We start from the raw sequence: 25,132 nt of genomic DNA on the forward strand, positions 1-25,132 counted from the left end.
CAAAGATGGCATAGAACCAATAGTTCATTAAAGGAAACAAATGGCAAGGAACTGAAGTACACTGCTCATGTGAGAAAAAGGAATCCCCACCTGATGCGTCCACACTTGTTTCAGACCACACATGAAGCACTAAAAATGATAAATCGATCAGTCCTGAATTGAGCTATGATGCAAGCAGAATTATTTCAATGGGCATAGCAACCCCATTAACCACAACTGGACCAAGATAAACCAGTTTTTTTTTAGCAACAATAAATGGTACAAACTTCTCTAACAATGATCTGAACTGTACCCAGTATGAGAGTTGACTTATTGGAATGGAACTTTGAGATCTCCTGTTCAAGTACAACTTCATTGAAAACTAATCCCAGAAATTTGAGATAATGGTGAAGCACCAAGTTACTTTTCTTGCCATAAACAGTTTGAGAAAGAAAACAAGAGTAAAGCCCAAATCCCTCCATGAAAGTACAAACCATAGTGCTTAGACTCATAGCTCGGTTGGTGCTTCCCTCTTTGCAAGTCCAGTTTACCCATAAAATAAAATGAAAGTACAAACCACAGAATACAACTCACTGATAGACTAGCTAATATAACTACAATCAAATCTCCAAATATTTATTCAGTTACCAAAGAAACATAAATAAATCAACAGGTAAGAAGCAAGATAACTACATTGGCTTATAAGTCGTTCTCTTTTTTTAATATGTAGATCAAAATTCATCCTTGATGTCTTAATCGATTGCAATGATCAGAAAACCAATAGATACATACATAAGGAAGACTGGATAAAGCGCAAGGGCTTTTCTCCTCGGGTTGACAGCAGAACTCATGAACGGATATGCAGCCCAAGAGCTCCAAGCCAACGTCACACACACGACAATCGCCTTTACTATCACATTGTCTTTCAGCATGCAGATTATGGCTCCGACATCCAGAGGGAACAGACAGTAGCCGAGCAGGCTGAGACTCTGGAAGAATATTATGTGACCACCCTAAAATAATGAACCATGGTATATAACTACATCAATTTTTGGTATAAATAAATAGAAAGATGTAGAGTTGTATGCATATGTGTGCATGTAATAGGGGAATGATCTCCTCAAGCAATTGAGGAAGTCATTTCATGGTATTATACAAATGTCCAGCGATTCGATTCTAATTATTATATAAATGGTGTATCCTATATTTTCTTTCTTCTTTTCGATAGGTATAAATGATGTATATTCTTACACTGCTGTACTTGTTTTCCAAGCCATCCTAAAAATGATAAAAATTGGTTTGGGTTGTTCGAATCATCCAACTAGGCTGATAATTGGAAAAACAAAGCTTCTCCATAAGGGTACAAAATTTACAATTTGAATAACTCACACACACACAGCTTCTTAATGAGGGCACAAAATTCATATTGTTTATAAATTTTTTTTTTCAAAACCGATCTAAAAGATTAATTGTAGAGGGCTAAGGTGTCATTTTGACCAACGTGACAGTCCACGTGGCCCAAATGTGAACCTTGGTCCAGGCTCTACATGGTCCTTCAGTCCATGCAACCTTTTCCCATATATATATATATAGAGAGAGAGAGAGAGACTTACCAAGAGTAGGACATTCAACGTTAGAACGATCGCACCAGCTGCAAGGAGAGCAAAAGCAACAGCGAAAACCTCGGACTGGAAGATAGTCAGAAAAAAAAAAGGAAAAAATAACCTTAGTAACTAAAAGCAGAAACATAGATAAATTAGATTGTAGTCTTCTTTCAAATAAGGAAAAAATCATTATAATAGAGCAAGTCATAGATCAAAAGCTAAATGGCCCATTAATTTCCATACAGCAATGTCAGTTGTACGATATAAAATTATCTAATTAGTTCCATGAGAGCGTATTCTCACTGCAAGGGTTCATCCTAGACATGAGTAGAGACTAGAGATAGCCTTTTTGATGCCTCAAAGTGCATAAGATGCACATATAACGGTTTTTTAATAGGTGCATAAACTAATATATCAGGAAAAAATAGTAGAAAATGAAAGGTCAGGTCAAGGAAACCTGCCTAACCAAACCAACCAAGGAAAAATACAAGAAAAAGTTATAAAGATATTCAAAGAAGAAATCAAGAAACTCCACTTAGTTGCGAACTAACTACTCCATTTGAAAAAGTCTTCAAAGAACACCCCTTTGAAACCTCTACGCATCAATGCTCATTGAAACAATAATTCATTGATGTAAGTAAGAATGATGAGTTTCCCATATTTGTATCTTTTGTTTTATCATGTTTATAGAAAGTTTATTATCATTATTTTGGGTTTTTAGCCATAAAAATAAGGGAATATGAGTTTGTTTGTTATGCATTTCTTCAAACCATTTTTCTTTAATAATTTTTTGTTCTGGGTTTGAAAAGTTTTTAAAAAACCATTTGTTCAGAGGATCTTTCATTATTTGTTCTTTTAATAACTCTTTATTTATTATAAAATTTTCTTTTATAGTTATTGTGTTTATTTGTCTGGGAGGACTTCCAAAGTCTGATTCTGTTGGGTTGTAGTCAGGTTCTGTGGGTTCCTTTTGTTTGGTATATATGGGGTATGATATATGAGTAGGAACGGTGTTATATGTTCTATTGGTAACCTGATCGAAAGATTTGCGTGAAGAGCTGGTAGATGGTCTAGAAATCATATAGTTCTTTTGACAAATATTTTCAAAGTTTATTTCTATAGATCCATCAGGGTGTTCTGTTATGCTTTCTATTTGGTCTTCTTCTTTAGGGGTTGGCTCTTGTGCTTCTTCGATTTTTCAAGAACTGTTTAGATCTATACTGTCCCATTGTATTTGTTTTGGTGTTATTACAGTGTTTCTAAAATTTGTTAGAAACAAAGTTGTTAATCCTTTTGTCTGACTTTGATAGGCAACATTTGGTATTAATGACATCATCGATTTGTAATAGATTCTATAAATTATAGAAATATTTTCTGAATTTGGCATATTGAATCCTTTTGTTTGTACTCCTAATGTTAATGATTTTGTTATAGTAGGATCTGTTAGAGAAACAGAAAAATTTGGGAAACAATTAAAGAAAACTGGTCCCTCATTCAAAGGGACTTGGATCATGCCTATTAGTTGATCCGAAAATTTGAGGTGTCTTCTATCTCTAACATGGGCTAGAGTAGACGTATTGATGCCTGTTCTGGTTAAAGGAACGATGGCAACTTGTATTAGGCCAAAATGAATATAGTTATATTTCTTGTTTTGAAGTTTTTCTAGCAAATTAGAGGGTAATAAAGATATATTTTCAACTTTTGTAGATATTGGTAGTGACTGCTCTATAGTGTTTATGATATAGTCATTTTTGGTTTTAGATTTATCTTTATAGATTTCTTTTGTTGGAACTTTTGGAATTGTCCAGTTTTTTATTGATTGTTCTATGTTTTCATATGATATCTCATCGCTTTGTTTGATGGATATAGATCTTATAGTCTCTGGTTGAGAGGAAGTACTACCTAAGTGTAATTTTTTCTTAAAAGGTTTCAAAATTATTTCCATTATCTATTCTGATCAAAGGGTTTAAATTTTTTATTTTTAGTGGCTGGTCAAGGATTTACTTCTCGAAAACAAAAATCACAATTCACGAGTTTTACTACCTGACTAGGAAGCCTCGAACCTAAAAAATTTTTCTTTAAAACCTTTGAAATAGATAGAAATATGAAAAATTTTGAAATCAGACAATAAAGAGTATAGTAGCAAATAAGACACAATAAAGAATATATATATATTACCTCGTTTGAATATTACAAAGACTTTGAGACTCACTGAACTTGGCTCTGATACCACTTTTGAGAAGCTTTTGAGAAACTTTTGAGATAAGGATCGGAGAGGGAGAGGGTGAAGATCGGAGAATACCACTTTTGAGAAGCTTTTGAGAAACTTTTGAGATAAGGATCGGAGAGGGAGAGGGTGAAGATCGGAGATGGTTAAGGTTGGAGATGAGATGAGATGAAGGTCGGAGATGGTGAAGGTTGGAGATGAGATGAGATGAAGGTCGGAGATGGTGAAGGTTGGAGATGATATTCCAAATTGCCTCTTTTAAGAAACATCCTTCTCCTTTTATAGGAGTTTCTTAAAGCAGAGCCACTAACTGACAAAATAAAGATAGTATGCGCATTTACAGATGGGCGCATGTGATACAATAGTTACAACAATTATTAAAGTGCTACTGACCGACAAAACCGACAAAATAAAAGTAATATGCGCATTTACATCAGGGCGCATGTGATGCAATAGTTACATAAAGACACACCTATGCATACTGACTGGACACACAATAATTAAAGCTAAAGTGAGCGCATGCTCACAGATAATAATTGAATTGACTGTTGCTTTGACTTTTGACTTGCCGTTTGTTGACTTCTTCTTTGCTGGTAATGTATCTGTACATTTTGACTTTTGTACGTATTTTAGAACAAAAACTGCTCAACATCTTCGTCGTCGTCGTTTTCAGAGGGGCTGTTGGAGGACGAGGATTTAGCAGTAGCAGATCCACGGCTGGATATAGTATCTTTGAGGCTCTTGAGTTCTTTGGAGATCTTTTGCATTTGTTCAATGGCTGTCAAGAAATCTTGAGCAGAGACTTTTGCTGGGGATGTTATTGGAGTTACCGTAGATGAAGCTGCAACCTTAGCATAAGTTTTGGATGATTTTGGTAGATTCGGAAAATTTGATGGAGAAATCTTTAAAGGTGAATTCTTCGCGGAAGAAGACTCAGCAACTTTGGTTTGATCAAATTTATCCCACCATTTAACGTAGGTATTCTTGAAAAATGTGGGAAAACTATCTAGGATTTCTTTGAATGGTTCCATCTAAGAATCCATGGGTATTTAGTGTGGGCAAAGAACAACATATTTTGATAATTTAAGTCTTCGATCTTGAATTTATTGTTGTTGATAAATTCTTCAAAGAGGGTAACTTGCTCAAAGGGAAGAATTTCGGAGGTTGAGCCATAAATTTGCCACCACTGGGTAAAGAACCAATAAGGGATTTGTTTATTGAAGTTTTGGCAGAATTGAATGAACCAGGAATGAGACCCTTTTGTATTTTGAATGAGTAGAACGTATTCCCAAGCGTTTTGAAAGTCCCAGTATGTAAAAGGAATTTGTTGGTTGGAAGGGGATTTGACATATTTGGAAGTCCAAAAGGAACTTCCCCAGTCTTGTTCAGAGATTATTTTTTTTGAATTTTTATTTTTGAATAAGCTATTTGGCCATCTTGATCGAGATTATGAGATACAATTGCACTTTGTGTTTGGGAAAGAATGGCTTCATAGAATTTTGAAGAAAGGTTGGATTGTTTGGGATTAAACAGATTGTTTGTAGGAAACAATTGTTTTTGGATTTGAGGTATTGAAAAAGACTCATATTGCTTTTGAGATAGAGAAAATAAAGCTTGACTCATTTTATGGAGATATTCAGACTTTGGGGATATTGGAGAGAATTTAGAGGGGGAGATTTCAATGGGTATCTTATCTTTTCCTTTGGTCTTTTGATGACTTTTGGAAGTGCTCATTGTTGTGACTTTTGAAGGAATTCTCTGGTTAAAAAATCAGGAAGGCAGTTTTGAGACCCAGGGATAAATTCAATGTCAAATTCAAAAATCGAAAGTAAAGCTTGCCATCTGGCGAAAATTTGTTTTGAAGCAAGATTTTTGACATCTTTTTCTAAAACTTCTTTGGCAGATTTACAATCAATTTTTAACAAAAACTTTTGATTTAATATGTCACTTTGAAATTTCAAAACAGTTAGAACAATGGCTAATATTTCCTTTTTTATTGTAGAGTAATTTTGTTGACAGGGATTCCAAATTCCAGTAGTATACCTTACTATTTGTTCTTCTTTTTCTGTTTTTTGTAGCAATATTCCTCCATATCCTACTTCGGACGCGTCTGTTTGTATTATTTTTGGTAGATTAGGATTATGAATATGTAGACAAGGCAGTACCTTAACAGTTTGTTTTATCTTTTGAACTGCAAGAGTATGATCTGTAGTCCAAGTCTTTTTAGGATTATTTTTCTTTGGGTTTTTTAGAAAGTCAAAAAGAATTTTGCGTTCTTGTTTTATCTTTTGAAATTCCTTTTCTTGATTTACTAAATTAAGCTGTTTTTCTTTAGATTTAATCAGGTTTATTAATACATCAACTTGGCCGTATGTAGGGGGTGTTATAAAGTCAAAGAGTAATTCTGTATTTTCTATTTTGCAAAGGATTCCTTCTTGAGTCATTATAAATGGCTGTATTTGATTTAGAAAAGGGTTTCCTAGTATAGCTTCTTATTGTAGATTTGGAACGATTAAAAAAGGGACTGGGATACAAGTTTTGTTTTTACAAATATAGGAATCTGTGATTTTGTATTTAATATTCATTCGTTTTCCATTGGCTGTTATTAAGGAAGTATTGGTGGGTTCGCAGAAGGATATAGGGATTATTCCTTCTTGTATGCAGTTTAAGTCTGCTCCCGAATCTATTAGAGCTATGAATTTCTTTGAGAATTTTTTATTTTTTATGGTTATAGTAGTATACCATTTTTGATATTTGTAATGGGTAATTGTGTTGAGAAAATCATTTGTCTGTTTTTCTGTATCCAATACTTCAGTGTCAGATAATTTTTCAGATTCTATTTGAATGTTTGAAGATATCTGTAACTCAGATATTTGTTCTCTTAAGAAGCTAATCTCTTCTTTTAGTTGATTAATTTGATGTTGTAAACCAGATAACGTGATATTAGACGTAGATTCTTTTGATCCAATTTTGTTTACTCTAGAATAGATGTCCTTTAATGAATATGCTTGAAATGAGGTAGGAGGATTATGTTTTGTGCTCTTTTCTTTTGAATCTTGATTTTTTATATTTTCCATGATTTGAATCAAGTGATTTGTTCTTTGTGTTTGATTAGGAATTTCATCTAGTATCTTTAACATCAGTTTTTCGTTTTCGGTTAAGACATTAATTTGAAGCATATTTATTGAGGATGAACTTGATGAGACTGTATCTAGATGCCATGGGCATCTACAGTCATCTTCTGTGGATGAGGAGGTTTTTTCATTTTCAGAGGAAGAAGGGGGTATGTTTATTTCATTAACCTTTTTCTTAAAATTTTTTAGATGACATTTATTAGCTTTGTGACCAGGTTTTCCGCATTTATAGCAGATAATGGGTTTAGTATCGATACCTTATTGTGGTTTTTCTCCTATGTTTGATCTTCTTTTGGAGAATTTTTTATAAAAGGTTGGGGTATTTTGTTTTAGGCTGTTTTTTAATCGGGTTGATCTCAAAGGTTTTCTGTTAATTTTTTGTGATGGGGCTCTAAACATTTCTTTTCCAAATTGATAGCAGAAATCCCCTAATTCTCTGCGAGATTTTTGTTTTTTGAGTTTGAGTTCTGAGCATAGCTTAAGTCCAACCATGTTGACTCTTTGTATTAACATTCCGAATGAGTATAATCGATAGTCTATAGTATCTGTATCATTATTTTTTAGGCTTTTTCGAACCTTTTCGGCGAACAATTTGGGTAAGCCAGATATAAATTTTTCTTTCCAAAATACGTCATCACAACCAGAATTTAGGGAGTATAGTTTAGATAAATAGACATCTTTATACCATCTAAAGTCGGTTAGTGTTGGGCATTTTAGGCTCATTAATATTTCTCTATCCTTTTGACCCATTTCATCTATTCTTCCATTAAAATGTAGGATATAGTAGATATTAAAGTTAAAAATCCATCAGGTTGTGGTTTTCCTTTGTCATCCAATTCTGGTTCTCCGTTTTCATTGAGTTTTACATGTTTTATTATTTCATCTCTTTCTGATTGACTTAACATATTGTGCCACCATCCGTACAACTGTCCTGTAAATCCTCCTGCAACAGCAAGAGTCATGTGTTCTACGGATAGGTTGTATCTATGGCAGGCATTTCCAAAAACTATCATTTGGGATATAGTGTTCATTATCTGATAATATGTTTGGCCATCTATATTCCATTCATATATTTCATTTCCATTATAATGTTTGCTTGGGTTTATTTTTTTTTTTCAAATTGGAGATCTACAGGTGTTGGTCTCCTATAATAATTTTTGTTTTTGTTGTAATAAGTTGGTCTGGAGTAAGACGTTCTAGTAAGGTATACTACTGGAATTTGGAATCCCTGTCAACAAAATTACTCTACAATAAAAAAGGAAATATTAGCCATTGTTCTAACTGTTTTGAAATTTCAAAGTGACATATTAAATCAAAAGTTTTTGTTAAAATTGATTGTAAATCTGCCAAAGAAGTTTTAGAAAAAGATGTCAAAAATCTTGCTTCAAAACAAATTTTCGCCAGATGGCAAGCTTTACTTTCGATTTTTGAATTTGACATTGAATTTATCCCTGGGTCTCAAAACTGCCTTCCTGATTTTTTAACCAGAGAATTCCTTCAAAAGCCACAACAATGAGCACTTCCAAAAGTCATCAAAAGACCAAAGGAAAAGATAAGATACCCATTGAAATCTCCCCCTCTAAATTCTCTCCAATATCCCCAAAGTCTGAATATCTCCATAAAATGAGTCAAGCTTTATTTTCTCTATCTCAAAAGCAATATGAGTCTTTTTCAATACCTCAAATCCAAAAACAATTGTTTCCTACAAACAATCTGTTTAATCCCAAACAATCCAACCTTTCTTCAAAATTCTATGAAGCCATTCTTTCCCAAACACAAAGTGCAATTGTATCTCATAATCTCGATCAAGATGGCCAAATAGCTTATTCAAAAATAAAAATTCAAAAAATAATCTCTGAACAAGACTGGGGAAGTTCCTTTTGGACTTCCAAATATGTCAAATCCCCTTCCAACCAACAAATTCCTTTTACATACTGGGACTATCAAAACGCTTGGGAATACGTTCTACTCATTCAAAATACAAAAGGGTCTCATTCCTGGTTCATTCAATTCTGCCAAAACTTCAATAAACAAATCCCTTATTGGTTCTTTACCCAGTGGTGGCAAATTTATGGCTCAACCTCCGAAATTCTTCCCTTTGAGCAAGTTACCCTCTTTGAAGAATTTATCAACAACAATAAATTCAAGATCGAAGACTTAAATTATCAAAATATGTTGTTCTTTGCCCACACTAAATACCCATGGATTCTTAGATGGAACCATTCAAAAGAAATCCTAGATAGTTTTCCCACATTTTTCAAGAATACCTACGTTAAATGGTGGGATAAATTTGATCAAACCAAAGTTGCTGAGTCTTCTTCCGCGAAGAATTCACCTTTAAAGATTTCTCCATCAAATTTTCCGAATCTACCAAAATCATCCAAAACTTATGCTAAGGTTGCAGCTTCATCTACGGTAACTCCAACAACATCCCCAGCAAAAGTCTCTGCTCAAGATTTCTTGACAGCCATTGAACAAATGCAAAAGATCTCCAAAGAACTCAAGAGCCTCAAAGATACTATATCCAGCCGTGGATCTGCTACTGCTAAATCCTCGTCCTCCAACAGCCCCTCTGAAAACGACGACGACGAAGATGTTGAGCAGCTTTTGTTCTAAAATACGTACAAAAGTCAAAATGTACAGATACATTACCAGCAAAGAAGAAGTCAACAAACGGCAAGTCAAAAGTCAAAGCAACAGTCAATTCAATTATTATCTGTGAGCATGCGCTCACTTTAGCTTTAATTATTGTGTGTCCAGTCAGTATGCATAGGTGTGTCTTTATGTAACTATTGCATCACATGCGCCTTGATGTAAATGCGCATATTACTTTTATTTTGTCGGTCAGTAGCACTTTAATAATTGTTGTAACTATTGTATCACATGCGCCCATCTGTAAATGCGCATACTATCTTTATTTTGTCTGTTAGTGGCTCTGCTTTAAGAAACTCCTATAAAAGGAGAAGATGTTTCTTAAAAGAGGCAATTGGAATATCATCTCCAACCTTCACCATCTCCGACCTTCATCTCATCTCATCTCCAACCTTCTCATCTCCGACTTCATCTCATCTCATCTCCAACCTTAACCATCTCTCTCACCCTCTCCCTCTCCGATCCTTATCTCAAAAGTTTCTCAAAAGCTTCTCAAAAGTGGTATTCTCCGATCTTCACCCTCTCCCTCTCCGATCCTTATCTCAAAAGTTTCTCAAAAACTTCTCAAAAGTGGTATCAGAGCCAAGTTCAGTGAGTCTCAAAGTCTTTGTAATATTCAAACGAGAAATATATATATATTCTTTATTGTGTCTTATTTGCTACTATACTCTTTATTGTCTGATTTCAAAATTTTTTCATATTTCTATCTATTTCAAAGTTTTAAAGAAAAAAATTTTAGGTTCGAGGCTTCCTAGTCAGGTAGTAAAACTCGTGAATTGTGATTTTTGTTTTCGAGAAGTAAATCCTTGACCAGCCACTAAAAATAAAAAATTTAAACCCTTTGATCAGAATAGATAATGGAAATAATTTTGAAACCTTTTAGAAAAAATTACACTTAGGTAGTACTTCCTCTCAACCAGAGACTATAAGATCTATATCCATCAAACAAAGCGATGAGATATCATATGAAAACATAGAACAATCAATAAAAAACTGGACAATTCCAAAAGTTCCAACAAAAGAAATCTATAAAGATAAATCTAAAACCAAAAATGACTATATCATAACACTATAGAGCAGTCACTACCAATATCTACAAAAGTTGAAAATATATCTTTATTACCCTCTAATTTGCTAGAAAAAACTTCAAAACAAGAAATATAACTATATTCATTTTGGCCTAATACAAGTTGCCATCGTTCTTTAACCAGAACAGGCATCAATACGTCTACTCTAGCCCATGTTAGAGATAGAAGACACCTCAAATTTTCGGATCAACTAATAGGCATGATCCAAGCCCCTTTGAATGAGGGACCAGTTTTCTTTAATTGTTTCCCAATTTTTCTGTTTCTCTAACAGATCCTACTATAACAAAATCATTAACATTAGGAGTACAAACAAAAGGATTCAATATGCCAAATTCAGAAAATATTTCTATAATTTATAGAATCTATTACAAATCGATGATGTCATTAATACCAAATGTTGCCTATCAAAGTCAGACAAAAGGATTAACAATTTTGTTTCTAACAAATTTTAGAAACACTGTAATAACACCAAAACAAATACAATGGGACAGTATAGATCTAAACAGTTCTTGGAAAATCGAAGAAGCACAAGAGCCAACCCCTAAAGAAGAAGACCAAATAGAAAGCATAACAGAACACCCTGATGGATCTATAGAAATAAACTTTGAAAATATTTGTCAAAAGAACTATATGATTTCTAGACCATCTACCAGCTCTTCACGCAAATCTTTCGATCAGGTTACCAATAGAACATATAACACCGTTCCTACTCATATATCATACCCCATATATACCAAAAAAAGGAACCCACAGAACCTGACTACAACCCAACAGAATCAGACTTTGGAAGTCCTCCCAGACAAATAAACACAATAACTATAAAAGAAAATTTTATAATAAATAAAGAGTTATTAAAAGAACAAATAATGAAAGATCCTCTGAACAAATGGTTTTTTAAAAACTTTTCAAACCCAGAACAAAAAATTATTAAAGAAAAATGGTTTGAAGAAATGCATAACAAACAAACTCATATTCCCTTATTTTTATGGTTAAAAACCCAAAATAATGATAATAAACTTTCTATAAACATGATAAAACAAAATATACAAATATGGAAAACCTTAAAAAATGAGAAAATAGAATCTATATTTCCTCCTTTCAGGTCTATAAAGACAATGGGATCTGTTGCTACCCCCCTAAAATCTGAAGTTCAATTCCAAAAAGAAACACAGTGTACCCAGAAGGATCTATCTCACATAATAGAACAAAATAATTATACCAATACCTACCTTAATCAATTAGGTCAACACTTTGAAAACATTAATAATAATAATAATCATAATAAAAAACTAAGGCCAACACTTATAGGACAAACATCTAAAATATTAAACAAAGAACCAGAAAAATCTCAAAAAATAAAAAATCCATTTCACCTACAAGAAGGGTTACACCTATTGACACTTCAGCCTCCTTTATCGAAGAAAAACGAAAAGAATTCAAGGAAATTTGAAAATATTTGAAATGTTCTAACAGAATAAAGACGATTCAGAAATCATCACAAAATAATTCTCCAGAAACTGAATCGCCATTGACCAGTGACACAAATGATGAACCTATTCAAATAAACAAACTAAAAAGATATAAAAATCCTATTTCTTCGATAAAGGAGGCTGAAGTGTCAATAGGTGTTAACCCTTCTTGTAGGTGAAATGGATATTTTATTTTTTGAGATTTTTCTGGTTCTTTGTTTAATATTTTAGATGTTTGTCCTATAAGTGTTGGCCTTAGTTTTTTATTATGATTATTATTATTATTAATGTTTTCAAAGTGTTGACCTAATTGATTAAGGTAGGTATTGGTATAATTATTTTGTTCTATTATGTGAGATAGATCCTTCTGGGTACACTGTGTTTCTTTTTGGAATTGAACTTCAGATTTTAGGGGGGTAGCAACAGATCCCATTGTCTTTATAGACCTGAAAGGAGGAAATATAGATTCTATTTTCTCATTTTTTAAGGTTTCCCATATTTGTATCTTTTGTTTTATCATGTTTATAGAAAGTTTATTATCATTATTTTGGGTTTTTAGCCATAAAAATAAGGGAATATGAGTTTGTTTGTTATGCATTTCTTCAAACCATTTTTCTTTAATAATTTTTTGTTCTGGGTTTGAAAAGTTTTTAAAAAACCATTTGTTCAGAGGATCTTTCTTATTTGTTCTTAATAACTCTTTATTTATTATAAAATTTTCTTTTATAGTTATTGTGTTTATTTGTCTGGGAGGACTTCCAAAGTCTGATTCTGTTGGGTTGTAGTCAGGTTCTGTGGGTTCCTTTTGTTTGGTATATATGGGGTATGATATATGAGTAGGAACGGTGTTATATGTTCTATTGGTAACCTGATCGAAAGATTTGCGTGAAGAGCTGGTAGATGGTCTAGAAATCATATAGTTCTTTTGACAAATATTTTCAAAGTTTATTTCTATAGATCCATCAGGGTGTTCTGTTATGCTTTCTATTTGGTCTTCTTCTTTAGGGGTTGGCTCTTGTGCTTCTTCGATTTTCCAAGAACTGTTTAGATCTATATTGTCCCATTGTATTTGTTTTTGTGTTATTACAGTGTTTCTAAAATTTGTTAGAAACAAAGTTGTTAATCCTTTTGTCTGACTTTGATAGGCAACATTTGGTATTAATGACATCATCGATTTGTAATAGATTCTATAAATTATAGAAATATTTTCTGAATTTGGCATATTGAATCCTTTTGTTTGTACTCCTAATGTTAATGATTTTGTTATAGTAGGATCTGTTAGAGAAACAGAAAAATTTGGGAAACATTTAAAGAAAACTGGTCCCTCATTCAAAGGGGCTTGGATCATGCCTATTAGTTGATCCGAAAATTTGAGGTGTCTTCTATCTCTAACATGGGCTAGAGTAGACGTATTGAGGCATGTTCTGGTTAAAGGAACGATGGCAACTTGTATTAGGCCAAAATGAATATAGTTATATTTCTTGTTTTGAAGTTTTTCTAGCAAATTAGAGGGTAATAAAGATATATTTTCAACTTTTGTAGATATTGGTAGTGACTGCTCTATAGTGTTTAGAGGGTCCAAGTCTAATCTCTAGGAGACACATGGCATAGTTCTGATTTTTACCTCCAGAGTTGCACCCTATCGAAGGCTTGGAAGTTCATTCAATTTTTTGAGATTTATACTTCTCTTGCCATGTGTCATGTTCTTGTGCCATAATTACGCTATTAGACATAATGCATGATTTTACACATTTTTATTTGTTGGTTGACACTACACCTAACCAAGTTATGGACTCCACTAGGTGTTTGACACATGGCATAAACTTGTCAATGGATAATCAAAAATCCAAATCCGATTTGAATTCGAATTCGAAATCGAAATTTCAGATATGGGATTCAAATATGGATATTTGTTTGATATTCAAATTCAAATGTTGATACATCCGATCCGATAAAATCCAATCTGATTTGTAAAATAATGTAATAAATATATTTACATTATTATATTATTAATATAATAATAATCAATTTTTTCAAACGTTTTTATATTTTTTGGTTTATCCCTCCTTTCTCAACTTAATTGAGGGTTTGTGAGAAGTGGATGATCATCTTCTCCAGCCAATCTCCAACGATCAATCATATATGTATGTAAATCTCTCTCACACACACACACATCTTCAACCATGATCCAAGAAACCATTCTCTCTCAAAATTTGTCATCTGCAAACTACTCCATTTTCTTTCAACATATTTGACCTCATCTTGATCTCAAGTCCATCGTCTTTAATCTCGCCCTTTTACCTGCTCTAGAAAGCCTTTGATTTTTTTACCCAAAATTCCACCATTTTCTACTTCCCCTAAATCCTATCTTACCTTGTTGTTTGGAGGTTGAATGAAATAGAATACTAGGGTTCAAGATTTGGTATTAAAGATGAAGACTTAAGGGTTGAAGCCCTGAAGGTGGGATTGATTTTGGAAGAAAGATGGGGTTTTTGTCACAAGTTGATGATGATGGCATTTAGATTTTTGTTATAGATTTTAGAAAAATAAGAAAAGGATTTTGGTAAAAATCCATTGGTTTTTCTACCCAAAAATCCTAAAAAAAGTTTTTCTACCAAAAATCCCAGCATTTTTAGATAATTAAAAAAATTAGGATTTTTTTCCTACATGTTGAAGATGAGGGTATTCAGGTCATTTTACATAAATTTATCACAAAAAATCGAGTTCAAGGGTCATCCCATCAATTTGAATCTTAGAATTTTTTCAAACCGATTTGATACCGAATTCGAATCAGATATTAGCAAATATTCGATTACTTAATCGGATTCGAATATTGATATACAATATACTAAAAAAATATTGATATACAATATCCATCGGATTTCAGATTCGAATTCGAATATCAAATATTTTTTTCAAGATTCGAATTCGGATATAGTCATATCCGATTTGATTAGTATCCATTGACAGTCCTAGCGTGGTGTACTTACTACATTGACGTAAGCATGTGAAGTCATTGTGCCTTCTCGTTTCCCATGCATTAAATGCCATTATTAGCTTTCATTAATGTATTGGCGGTGGCACAATCTCCTCCACTCATCTCAATCCTAAGAGGATTTTACTTTCTATAAATATACTCTCTTCGTTATTTTTTTCTTTCTACTTTGCCTTAGTTTTCTCTCTTTTGTGTCTTCTTCCTCCTTCGTTCGTCTTCCTAATCTTGACTATCTAAAAATCGACATCAACCAACAGATGAGATCTTTCCGATTGTTTTTCCTCTCAAGGTGAGCTAAAGCTTCTCAAAGGTGACTCTTTCGTCCACTCTTCCCTTCCATTGCTCTCTTTTTCCTTTTTTGTTAAGGTAAACAAAATCTCATCCTCTTCCCTTTGTCTTAAATGGGTAAGAGTAGACCATACAACCCTAGGTATCCCACTCTTGAGGAGATCAGGGTGAAATATGGAGTTCATTGTGGAGCCTCCATTTTCACAAGATTTAGAGGATGGCACCAAAGTTGTGTTATGGGGCCAGTTCAAGACTTTTCGCTTGAATCCCCTTAAAAAGGGAGGTCCCCAAACTTCTATCTTCATGCTCCTGGTCAGATGAGTGGGAATTTCTTCTAACTCACTGAGCATATGAGCACTCCCCTTGATGAAGGTCATAAACTTGGGCCTCTTGACATCCAAGCCCAATTCTTTTTAAAGAGGTGCTCGAAAGGTCTGGGCTCCTTTTTATTGCCCAAAAGGAGACGAAATGATTCCTTGTTCAATCTCCTTCATTCGGACGAGGATTGGTTTCTTTTCCCAATCTTATGCTCGAGAAAGTGGGAGTTGGGGATGGACAAAAGGTAGGACCAGACCTGAAATTCCCAAACTTCGATCGTTCCAGTAAGTTTCTTTTTTTCATCTAAGTTTCGTTTTGTCACCTTATTGCTTTTGACAAGCCAGGCTTTCCTATGCCTTTCGTACTAGTAGCTGGTAGAAAAAATTTTCATAATCACCTACCTTCTTTCCCACAAGGAAGTGTGCTTGCTAAAGTTTTAGTCGAAGAACCCAAGACCGGGTGTCACCGCTCCAAGAGAGTTGTCTAGGTGTCAGATTCGGAGAGCTCTTCCAGCGCCCGTTCTTCTTCTACTCCGAAAGCTTCTCCGATGTGTGGCGGGTTCTGCCAACTAAGGGACATGCCTAAAGACCCATTAGATGATAAAGGGGCTTCTGAAGACTAAGGGGTTGTTTGATTCAGCTTTCCAAACGCACTTGAGGTGCATTTGCAATTTTAAAATGAGGTTTTATGGCAAGATTGATGTAGTCCAGTTTGATAAGGTTGTCAACTTTTGCGGCCAAATTTTGCGACTAGAAATAGCTAGAGTAACCATCTGAAAAAAACTATCACTATGAAAAACTTGTTTGATAAACACCTATAAAAATATTGTGTTGTTTACTATAATCTAATGATTACTATTTGATACAGCTATTGGATTCTAATAAAATGATTAGAATGCCCTTAATGTTTAATAATGCATTGAAATAAACAGAACAACCTCGATAATAGTACAATTATACTAAAATATATAAATTTAATAATATTAAATTTTTAAAAAAAAAAAATTAATGTTAATACATTTATTATTTTGATTGAAATTCAACAAGTTTTAACAAAATTTCGGTAACATCTACCTTAAAAAACTTACCTAAATTTTCTTTTAGCTGATAAAACAGTATCTACATAATTCCAACAAATAATATTTCAACCCATGAGCATACATAACATCATCCAAATGACATCACAAAATAGATATCCACTTGTCTAATTCACAAGTGTCAACAAACCATATGTCCATCCATCATACACACAACCATATAAAAGTAGTATATCCAAAATACAGTACATAGTATCACCTAAATAACATTGCAATCATAAGAAATGATAAGAGAAGTAAGATGATCACAGTCATAAAAGCTATTCAAACCACTAATGCATAGATAATGTACTTGCTTTCTTTTTTTTCTTTAAGCATTTTTTTACTAGTGCATAATCAAAATCAACACTATCAACTTCATCTACCCAAAAAAAGACCTACATGTCGTTGTAATGCAAATAATGGATGTATGTTACCATAGAATAAACAAATATAACATTCTTTTATTAAATGATACATATAGGAATACTTGTCAAGTTGGACATCTATAAAACATACGCCCATTGTTTTCTTTGGTTGTAGTTGGCACCAACATCATTACTCGATTACATGAACAAAGTGGAGTCGTATAATGTGCCATCAATATCAACATTACTAATCAATACCAAAGAATTGAAAATAAATCGCAAATATATAATTCAACAATAGAAGTCATGAAAAAATACAACATTAAAAAAATAAATAGTGTAGCACATGTCAAGAAATCCAATAATAACTCTAATCAACCAAATAATGTCAATTACATATCAATGATTACCACTATACATGACATCGGCTATTGCATCCCTTTGTCTTTTGATTCTATGTTAATTATGATGACCTACTGATGAGGGAGTAGAATGCTCTCGACTAGTATTAGTCCACGAGTCACTCCTCAAAAAGGAAAAAAATTTAATCTGCAATGACTTGTTTTCTGATAAAATTATGCAACATCATACAAACAACAACAATATTTCATTATTTGTCCAATTTATATGAAAGCCTTAACTTCAATATCAATCATTTTACCTTCAAAACACCGAAAATTCACTCAATAAAGTGAAAAATTCATATGGTTAAATAGTTCTTTTTGGTCACTTGCTTGTGAACTCCTTTATTCTTTTAGATAATATCGAACACCTCGATAAGGTACGAGATAACTATCCATGAGTGAACCCAACATCTACCAGATCATATTTACCTATTATATAAAAATTACTAAGAATATATTTATATAATTAAATAATAAATAAGCATATACAAGTAGGAATCTTCATATACAGACCTAGTATATGTGTAAAAAATTTGAAGTGAAACTATTGTGCATCAAAAAACACACATGAATCATTTGTTGATCATTCCCAACTAACCACCACATAAGTGAACAACATGTTAAATGAACATGTGGTCATAACGTTTTGTGTTAGACCATTGTCTCATCGATATCGCATTTGTTCTTCTATTGGGACAAAAGCACTAATGTGTGTGTTGTCAATCGCTCTAATACAATCCTACATATATTTCACTATATTAGTTTATAAACATTAATGAAAACAAGCATTTATAAAGTATATGTATAAGAAAATACCTTAAAATATGGTCAAAAATGTTGATTGTTACAAATGTGTGATGGACCTCATTGAGGTTAGGAGATATAATTAAGAACATTGATAAGTTCAAAATAGCCAACAAAACTAAGTTGAAATACTTGTCAATTGTTTCAAGTGAATGATCAAATCAATTTGCAACTAGTATGTGCCCCTAGTTGTGTCATAGTGCCAAAAGCAACATCGCTACTTATTCTTGAATTGTAATATGCCATTGTATCTTTAGTGAATCTCATTTTTCCAAAGTGGTACACAGATTAATGAAAATATGTCTTTCCATTCTACATAATTGGTGATACATCACAGGATTACATCCCGCACAAAGTCAGCCCCTATGTACTAACAATTATTATGCGGCCTCGTACAACCCGCATAAAGTCAACCCCCATGCACATGTCTGGATTAATCTATGTACAAATACAATACACAAGTTCATACTAACCTAAAAAATACATCCATTGTTAATCCAGGCTCTAATTAGATAGCCCCTCTTGGACGAAATTTCAACATATTAATTTGGGGAAAAAAAAAACCAATGCAAGCTTTAATTAGTAATGATGTTCCTTTTGACAGTAGGATACAAACTAGTTGCAAATCAATTTGATCATTCACTTCAAACAAACAGCAAATATTTCAACTTAATTTGTTGGTTGTTGTGAACTTATCAATGTCCTTAATTGTATCTCTAACATCAATGAAGTCTCATCGCACATTTGTATCAATCGATGTTTTTTTTTCCTATTTGAAAGTATTTTTTAATGCATATATTTTACAGATGCTTGTTTTCATTAATGTAGTGAAATATATATAAGATTGTATTGGAGTGATTGAAGGGACACATATTAGTGTTTTTGTCCCGATAGAAGAATAAGTGCGATATAGAAAATACAAGGGCCTAACATAAAACATTATGGCCACATGTTCATTTGAAATGTTCACTCATGTGATGGTTTGTTGGAAAAGACTAGTAAACGATTCACATGTGTTCCTCAATACACTCAATAGTCCCAATTTAAATTCTTCAAATCCTCCATCAGGTCTGTATATGAAGATTCTCACTTGTATATTTACATTTATTATTTAAATATGAAAATAAATTCTTATTAATTGTATTTAATAGGTAAATATTATTTGGTTGATGTTGGGTACCCACTCATAGATTATTATCTCGCACCTTATCGAGATGTCTGATATCATCTACAAGCATATAAGAGGTCACGAGCAAATAGTCGAAAAGAACTGTTCAACCATCCGCATTCTTCACTCCAAAACATGATCAAACAAAATTTCGATGTCTTGAAGGCAAAATGACCAATATTGAAGTTAATGTTTACATATAAATTGGACAAACAACGAAATATTGTTGTTTGTATGGCATTATACAATTTTATAAGAAAATAAACCATTGCAGATGAAGAATTTGCCATTTCTAAGGAGGAACAACCCGTGGAAGAAAATACTTATACTAGTCGGGACTTGGGAATATCCTGCTCCACCATCAATAAGTCGTTACAACCAACACAGTATCAAAAGACAGAGGGATGCTAATAACCGATGTCATCAATAGTGGCAATCATTGACATGTAGTTGATACTTATAAAAAAAATTGACATGTAGTTGATACTTATAAAAAAAATTGACATGTAGTTGACACTACTTCGTTGATTAGATTAATTACTTTGCATTGTATGTGCTTTTAGATTTTTTTTGACATGTGTTATACTATTTCCTACACCAAAGGTCCGATCCAGACCTGATGGCTCTGATCCAATCTTATCGGCCAAGAAGGGAAAACACACAATTGCTCCCCAACAAGCAAAAAAATCCCCTACTCCCCCCAAATATCCAAGTTCCTCAAACTGGGGGGCAGTCTGACAACTCTAGAATCGAAAACTTCCCCCTGACCATCCTTGGAGCAACTGTCCAAAGCTCCTAGGTCGACACATATCTGAAAAGAATTTTGCCCTTAATGGCAGCCATGTGGCGAAGGCTATTATGGAAGTTATCAGGCTTCCGAGGGACCAAACTCTAATTGCTCGAAACTTTGAGACCAACCCCTCTTCCATCTATTATGACGCCTTCAAGGGCCTCGTCGTGGTAAGTTCTCATTCCGAGTTGTTTCACTTTTACTATTTGTTCCCATATTTCTTTTGTATAATGCTCGAGCTCTAATCCTACTATTTAGTTTTTTAGGTCCAACATATCATGGTCACTATTGCTTCCAGTCAAAACGAGTCAACCAGCCAAAGGGAGTCTGCTATCAAGATGGCTAAGGAGGCCATGTCCCTAGGGGATGTTGTTGAGGTCGAGAAACAAGACTTCAAGAAGAGATGAACGAGGCCAAATCTCGACTCGGAGAATCAGAGCTTCGCTATGCTACCAACAGTAAGGAGGTGGCCTCACTTAAGACCAAATTGGAATAGGCTAAAATAGCCAAAGAGAAAGAACTGGAAGAGAAGCAAAGAATGAGAAATTGAAAGCTTTTTTCCCAGCCAAGGCAACCGTTCCTTCCGAGGTAACCCCTCTTCCTCATCCTACTGAGCTAACTTTGACTTCTCCACATGCTTCTATTGCCGACAAAGACCCTGTTGTTGCCTTGCCCCTACTAATGACCTCCCACCTACTGACGCCATATGAATAGCCTATTCCAGTCGATGACCCTAAGCTCCAAAACACTTACCATTTTTCTTCTTTTGCACTCATCGAAAAAAATCTCTTTTTCTATCTTTTTTGTACTTTTATTTCTTTTCGATGAAAAGCATATTCTACTTAAGCGACTTCAACTTTATTACCATCTGATCTGTGATTGACATAACAACTATCCTCTACAATATTTGGTCACCACCTAAACCGAGAGTCACTCTAAAAAATGATGATTATTCTTGCTACTTTATTCAATAGGACTTTGCTTTTGAGCCGTGCAAAGCTTTTGTCCATCCTCTAAAATTCCGACCTCAGGCTTCCAAACAAGCCATATATCCTCCCAGCCTAAAGAACGGGCTTAGCTCACTTTAGAGTTGAGGCCTCAAAGATTTCAAACTCCTTGTAATTGGATCAGGCTTCCAAACAAGCCTCATATCCTCCTAGCCTAGAGGTCGGGCTTGGCTCACTTAATAGTTGAGGCCATAAAGATTTGATCTCCTTGTAGTTGTATCAGGCTTCCAAATAAGCCACATATCCTCCCCTCCTAGACTTCGAACTCAGCTCACTTAAGAGCTGAAGCCCTAAAGACTCCAACATCTTATTAGTTGGATTAGGCTTCCAAAAAAACCACATGTCCTCCCAACCTAGAGGTTAGGCTCAGCTCATTTAAGAGCTAGGACCTTAAAGATCATGACCTCCTTGTAGTTGGATTAGGCTTCCAAACAAGAACCATATCATTCCACAAACGGCGCCACGATCATGGAGGTAAAAAATCAAAACTATACCACATACCACCAAGCGATTGGATTCTAACCCTCTAAATCCCAGAATCCTATTAAGTGACTACGACATGTTGTACATATATACTCGAAAATCTAATATTTACATCATGATTATAGATAGGAATGTTGGAATGCATCTACTACAATAAATTAGATCAAATCCCGAAATCTGGGACATGAAGTATTCCTTAAATTTGTTCCTACCACACGCAATTGATAGAGACAAATCAAGGAAGAAAATTAAATCAAAATAGAAAATTGTTAGATTATATAAGACCAAATCTAAAAGGGGATCTATCCAAGATCTCCCCTATTCTTTAAAAATATGGGCATTCTACACAGAAAAAGATATGCAACATTTTATTCCCTTACTTTGCCAATTTCAATACTCAGAATAACATGAGGGTCAAAGTGGTTGTGGAGCTAGGGCTTTTAATCCAAGAAAAAAAGATTCATCAATTGCAAATTTCGAAGAAGATTAAGAGCGGATTTTTGCATCCAAAGTTATCAAGCTCAAACATTGAATTTGTGCTTTGAACTGATAAACAAAACAACCTAAAAGAAAAATATATCTTCAGTTTGGAAATTGGTCACTGACTCCTTGATACAGATAGCATATCACCAAGCCAAAAATTCTACCTCCTTTTACCCAAGTTGACTTATGGCGACAAGAGAAATTCATATTTTCACAAAAAGATGACTATTTCACATTAAAGTTCCATTCAATAACCCATCTCCGTCCAATACTTACAAATGGACATTATGGTTACAGATTTAGGTGTCCCAAATATAATTTATCTAAAGCACCATTTTCGCACCCAAAAAACATGGTTTTGTGTAAAAATGAAATTCACAAACAATCCATAGGATTAAAGCTAATGAAAGCAAGTCATCATGATCCTATAATCATACAGATTGTGAGAACTATAATAAGCTCTATAAAGAACAAGTTATTACACTAAACTACAACTAGAACTAGAATAAAAAACTACAACTAGAAACAAAATTCTTGTAAAACAAAGCTCCGATACTCACCTTCTTTACCGACGCCGACCAGGACAAAGTCAGACCAAGAAACACGATGAAGAAAAACGGCCCCCAAAGATCCCAATCCCTCATAGCCTTCCCCGGGTCTTCGCGATATGGATTCGGGAACACCACAAGTTTCAAATTGCTGACGATCCTAGACAAATCTCTCTTCACAGTATCCCACACCGGCTCAGTCAAAGTGTTAACAGGCGAGCCAAACCCACTTGATGCAATATTTCCATTGGAATTCGAATTAGGATTCGGAGGAGGCAAAGCCGGCTGAACGGGCACACTAGCGGCAACAACAGGAGTGGTTTTCTGATAAGTGGGAGGGATATTGGATGCAATAAATGGAGATGAAGAAACGGGGATTGAGGCTCTGGGAGGGCTTGGAGGTCTGGCAGGCAACACTGTTGAAGGAGCCGATTGAACGCTAGCATTGATAAGGTTTTCGATCTCATCGATATCTGATTGGGAAGAAGGATGAAGGGGAACAGTATCGTTGTGCAAGTGCGACATCTTCACCAAGATAATCTTCAAAAACGAGATCAAAAGTGCAGATCAGGTGAAATAGGTAGAGAATAAAGGTTTAGATCGAATAAATGAGGGATCGGGGTGTAAGAAAGTATGGATCTTGGATGAATTGGGGAGAAATTCTTCCAAATTGACACAGAAAAAAACCTAATTAAGAATTCAAGAACGACCTAACATGCAGAGAATTACACGAAATCTAACGAAGAGAAAGAGAGAAAGAAACCCTAGATTTTACCACGAAGGGGAGGTGCTGGACTCGTAGATTTGCCCGCTTCGATGGAGACGCAGTTTGAAAAAGGCCATGGAAGCTCGCTTTCTTTGACTTCTAAAATTTCTTTCCTTCATTTTCACGCTCGTGAAGCTATGTAAGTTGGTTTGTCGGTTCGAATTCGGGTTCGTGGTTCGCCACAATAGCTTGAACGCGACTGGTGGAATAGGTGTTGTTTGTTAAATTGAAAAAAATAAGTGTTGAATTAAGTGCTAAAACTTATTAGCGCTGAATTTAAGTGTTGAAAAAATTATTTATTTAGATGTTGAATCATATTTATTACATATTGCTGAAACTGATAAATTGTCTTTGTTACCCTTACAATCATATTATATATTGTTTGCATATTTTAAATGCTTATTTATTATCAAACATAATAAAATATATTATTTCTTATAAAATTAAAATATAATTTATTTTTAAATAATAAATAATACTTAAATCTTCAATTTATAAATAATAATTTCTATTTATAAAAGCCTACAAATTTCAAATTAAAAATAATAATGTCATACAAGTCACCAAAATTTGAAATCAACTTTAAAAGAACTTAATTTGGATGAATAATTTTCGATGAAAATGAAGGATGTGCAATTATAAAAGCACATTATGAATTAATAAGGGCAACCCACACTATAGCCATTTTTTGTTTTGTTTTATATGGGTTAAAGTTTTTGGAATGAGCAAATTTTTATTGAGGATAGTCTATATGGTCTAGAGATCATCCTCACCAAAAATCAGTCTATTTTGAAACTTCTAACTCGTCAAAAATAGTTTTCAAAAAAAAAAAAAAAAGGGACAATTTACAGTTCTTGAACTTATTTTGATAGGGTTAGAAGTTTCAAGATGTGCTAATTTTTTGTGAGGATGATCTCCTCATTGTAGAAATCATCCTCATCAAAAATCAACTCATTCCAAAACTTTTAACCCATATAAAACAAAATAATTTAGTTATGGTGTGGGTTTATTAATTTGTGGGGTGTTTATATACTTATCCATGGGATATAAGAGGTAATATCCTTTTAAGAATAAGGGCATACTTGTCCATGCTCAAAAAAGGGCATATTTGTCCATGTTGAAAAAAGCGCTTTAGTACTTTTTTTCAGCATCAAAATAGTGCTAATTTTTTTTCACTTATTTTCAATAATAAGCACTGAAAATATAGAGTAAACAAACGTGCTATTTTGACAAAAGTGCTGAATTTAATTTTTTTCAGCAATAAACGCTGAAAAATAGCACAAACAAACACCGCCTAAGTAAAAATAATGCGGATACGGATTGGGGAAGGTATTAAACACCGAACCTATCAAGTAAGAAGTTGGTCTTTATTGCGATCCAAATTATCTTACAGTCGATACGAGAAGATTGAATGATCAAACTATGATGTAGATTGTTTTAAAGTAAATTAGGAGGAAGTGAAGTGAAGCTAAAGGTTTATGA

General features: G+C 33.8%; 1 protein-coding gene across 2 annotated transcripts; it reads right to left on the reverse strand.

Moving 5' to 3' along the window:
* Positions 1-560: 560 nt before the first annotated feature.
* Positions 561-23,816, reverse strand: LOC147387814 (protein YIP4a-like). 2 transcript variants are annotated; one of them, XM_086420211.1, is made up of 4 exons: positions 23,660-23,816; positions 22,897-23,424; positions 1,593-1,667; positions 561-992 (listed from the first exon to the last, which is right to left on the reverse strand). In XM_086420211.1, exons 2-4 carry the CDS (start codon positions 23,407-23,409, stop codon positions 732-734), a joined length of 849 nt encoding a protein of 282 aa, XP_086276337.1. In that variant the 5' UTR covers positions 23,410-23,424; positions 23,660-23,816; the 3' UTR covers positions 561-731. The 2 variants fall into 2 exon arrangements, with proteins under 2 accessions (XP_086276337.1, XP_086276336.1); XM_086420210.1 differs by having other exon boundaries at positions 22,897-23,811.
* Positions 23,817-25,132: the final 1,316 nt, after the last annotated feature.

Source organism: Akebia trifoliata, chromosome 13 (assembly GCF_017979445.1).
Source record: "Akebia trifoliata isolate Shusen 1 chromosome 13, ASM1797944v1, whole genome shotgun sequence".
Lineage (NCBI taxonomy): Eukaryota > Viridiplantae > Streptophyta > Magnoliopsida > Ranunculales > Lardizabalaceae > Akebia > Akebia trifoliata.